The following is a 1,654-nucleotide window of genomic DNA, read 5'->3' as shown; positions in this document are numbered from 1 at the left end:
GTCAAATGTTGACCCCACCCTCCACCATCCATTTAAGGCACCTTCAAAGCCAGTACACTGATCTAGTTCAGCTTAGCCAACAACGCCAGCAAATCTGTTATTTAAGACTTCAGTGCTGGGTTTTTATAACTGCCCATTAATACAAGCTTTGATGTATGGTCAAAAAATCCAGCTGTAATGAGTTTCATCAGACTGTAGTAACCTTTTTTACTCAGAAGGTCTTTATTACTATACCTTCATAATCTTTGTTCCCAATACCATTTTATTTCTTTATAATATCATTCTTCCTAAATTGCCTTATAAACCAGCACTGAACAACTCTAAACATTATTCTCCTTCCCAGAGCTAAAACAAAGAGCCATTATAGCACTGTAGAAAATAGTTTTGTGCATCAAACTTTGTAATGCTACTTTGCTCTAAACAGTCCAACATGCAGCAACAGTTGTGTGAACCAGAACAGAAACTCTTGGTTTACAAAGAAAACCCTTGGGAAGCAGTAGGAAGGGATTTGTAACAGGACAAAGAACTTACTCTGTTGTTCCCCTTTTCAGGAAGCAGTGAGAGTGAAAAAAAAGAAAAAAAAAACCATTAGATACATTTATTTCAAATGCACGTAATATGCTGTGTGTATTCTGGGTGTCAGACAAACCAAATGAATAACTGAATCAAAGAATATTCACTAATTCCCTTTGGTGAGAGCTTCAAAGGAAGCATAAGAAATTCATGAAGGGCTTAAAATGTTCAGTGAAGTTGTAAATGCAGTAACTGCAAGTTTTCAGAATTTCCTTTCTAGACAAAGGGTCTGATTTTCCTCTTCCTTCCACCAGTGTAAATCAGGAGCACCTCCACTGGAGTCAGTGGAGTTACGCTTGGGTAAGTGACAGGGAAATAGGGCCCAAAAAGATTTGGGAATGGGACTGTAGCCAGCTGGATTTTCTTGCAATGGTAATATTGAACTTCTAGCATGCAAGGCAACCCACTAAGCATGTCTGCTTACCGTTTCATGACAGCCACTCCCACAACATGCCAAGGAATGGAAAGTTTCACCATCCAATGCTTTTTAAAAAAGCAAATATTGTATGTTTAGGTTGGTAATAAAATAAGAGGGGAAAGGGGAACAAGGAAAAGAGTGGATGGTGCCGGGGAGGTAGAATGTGCAGAAGTTTGATGAACATCTGCACTGCTACTTTGTTTTTTAATTACGAGTTTTGCCATGAGCTGGCATGAACAGTATATATTATACAGTGGGAAAGCAGCCAAAATAAACGCCGGCCCACAGTTGAGAAATCCAGTCTGGAAAGGTTAGTCACAAAGTTGTAGTCATTTTAAAAGAACGGGGTTTGGATACTTCAAATGCAGAAACCAGCACTGAAGTCAGCTGGCAAATGGATATCCCCTTTCAAAATGAAATGGTAACAGTGTCATTTATATCAAGCAAACTGACTCATATCGGGGTTGAAAAAATAAAAATAGTGATTCAGAGCAATCAGGGTGGCTGAAAAGGGCCACATCCTGACAAGAGCAAAATCCTCAAGGGCAAAGGGGACTTGGCAATATATTGGGAGCACAGAGAGTAATTTCTACCAGTAGTAAAAGATGGTTAACAAACCTGGTATGTGCACAGGACAGAAGGGGGGTGGCGGGGGGGGAAGGG

General features: G+C 40.0%; 1 protein-coding gene across 13 annotated transcripts in view; it reads right to left on the bottom strand.

The window, feature by feature from the left end:
• The window catches only part of DNM3 (dynamin 3), a 414,896-nt gene that overhangs the window by 75,867 nt on the left and 337,375 nt on the right, over positions 1 to 1,654 (bottom strand). For 11 of the 13 annotated variants that reach the window (XR_002094736.1, XR_002094737.1, XM_019501942.1 and 8 more), the window contains one exon: positions 532 to 543. The exons of the other annotated variants lie outside the window; for them this stretch is intronic. Coding sequence is in view for 9 of the 11 variants with exons in the window: in XM_019501942.1 (XP_019357487.1) it covers positions 532 to 543 (12 nt within the window). In the remaining 2 variants the exon portion in view is untranslated. The remainder of the gene's footprint in view (positions 1 to 531; positions 544 to 1,654) is intronic. 13 annotated transcript variants of the gene reach the window in all.

Source organism: Gavialis gangeticus, unplaced genomic scaffold, assembly GCF_001723915.1.
Source record: "Gavialis gangeticus isolate Ggan-Ray unplaced genomic scaffold, GavGan_comp1, whole genome shotgun sequence".
Classification (NCBI taxonomy): domain Eukaryota; kingdom Metazoa; phylum Chordata; order Crocodylia; family Gavialidae; genus Gavialis; species Gavialis gangeticus.
Note: the sequence above shows the minus strand (reverse complement) of the source record. Positions and strands in the feature narration are given on the sequence as shown.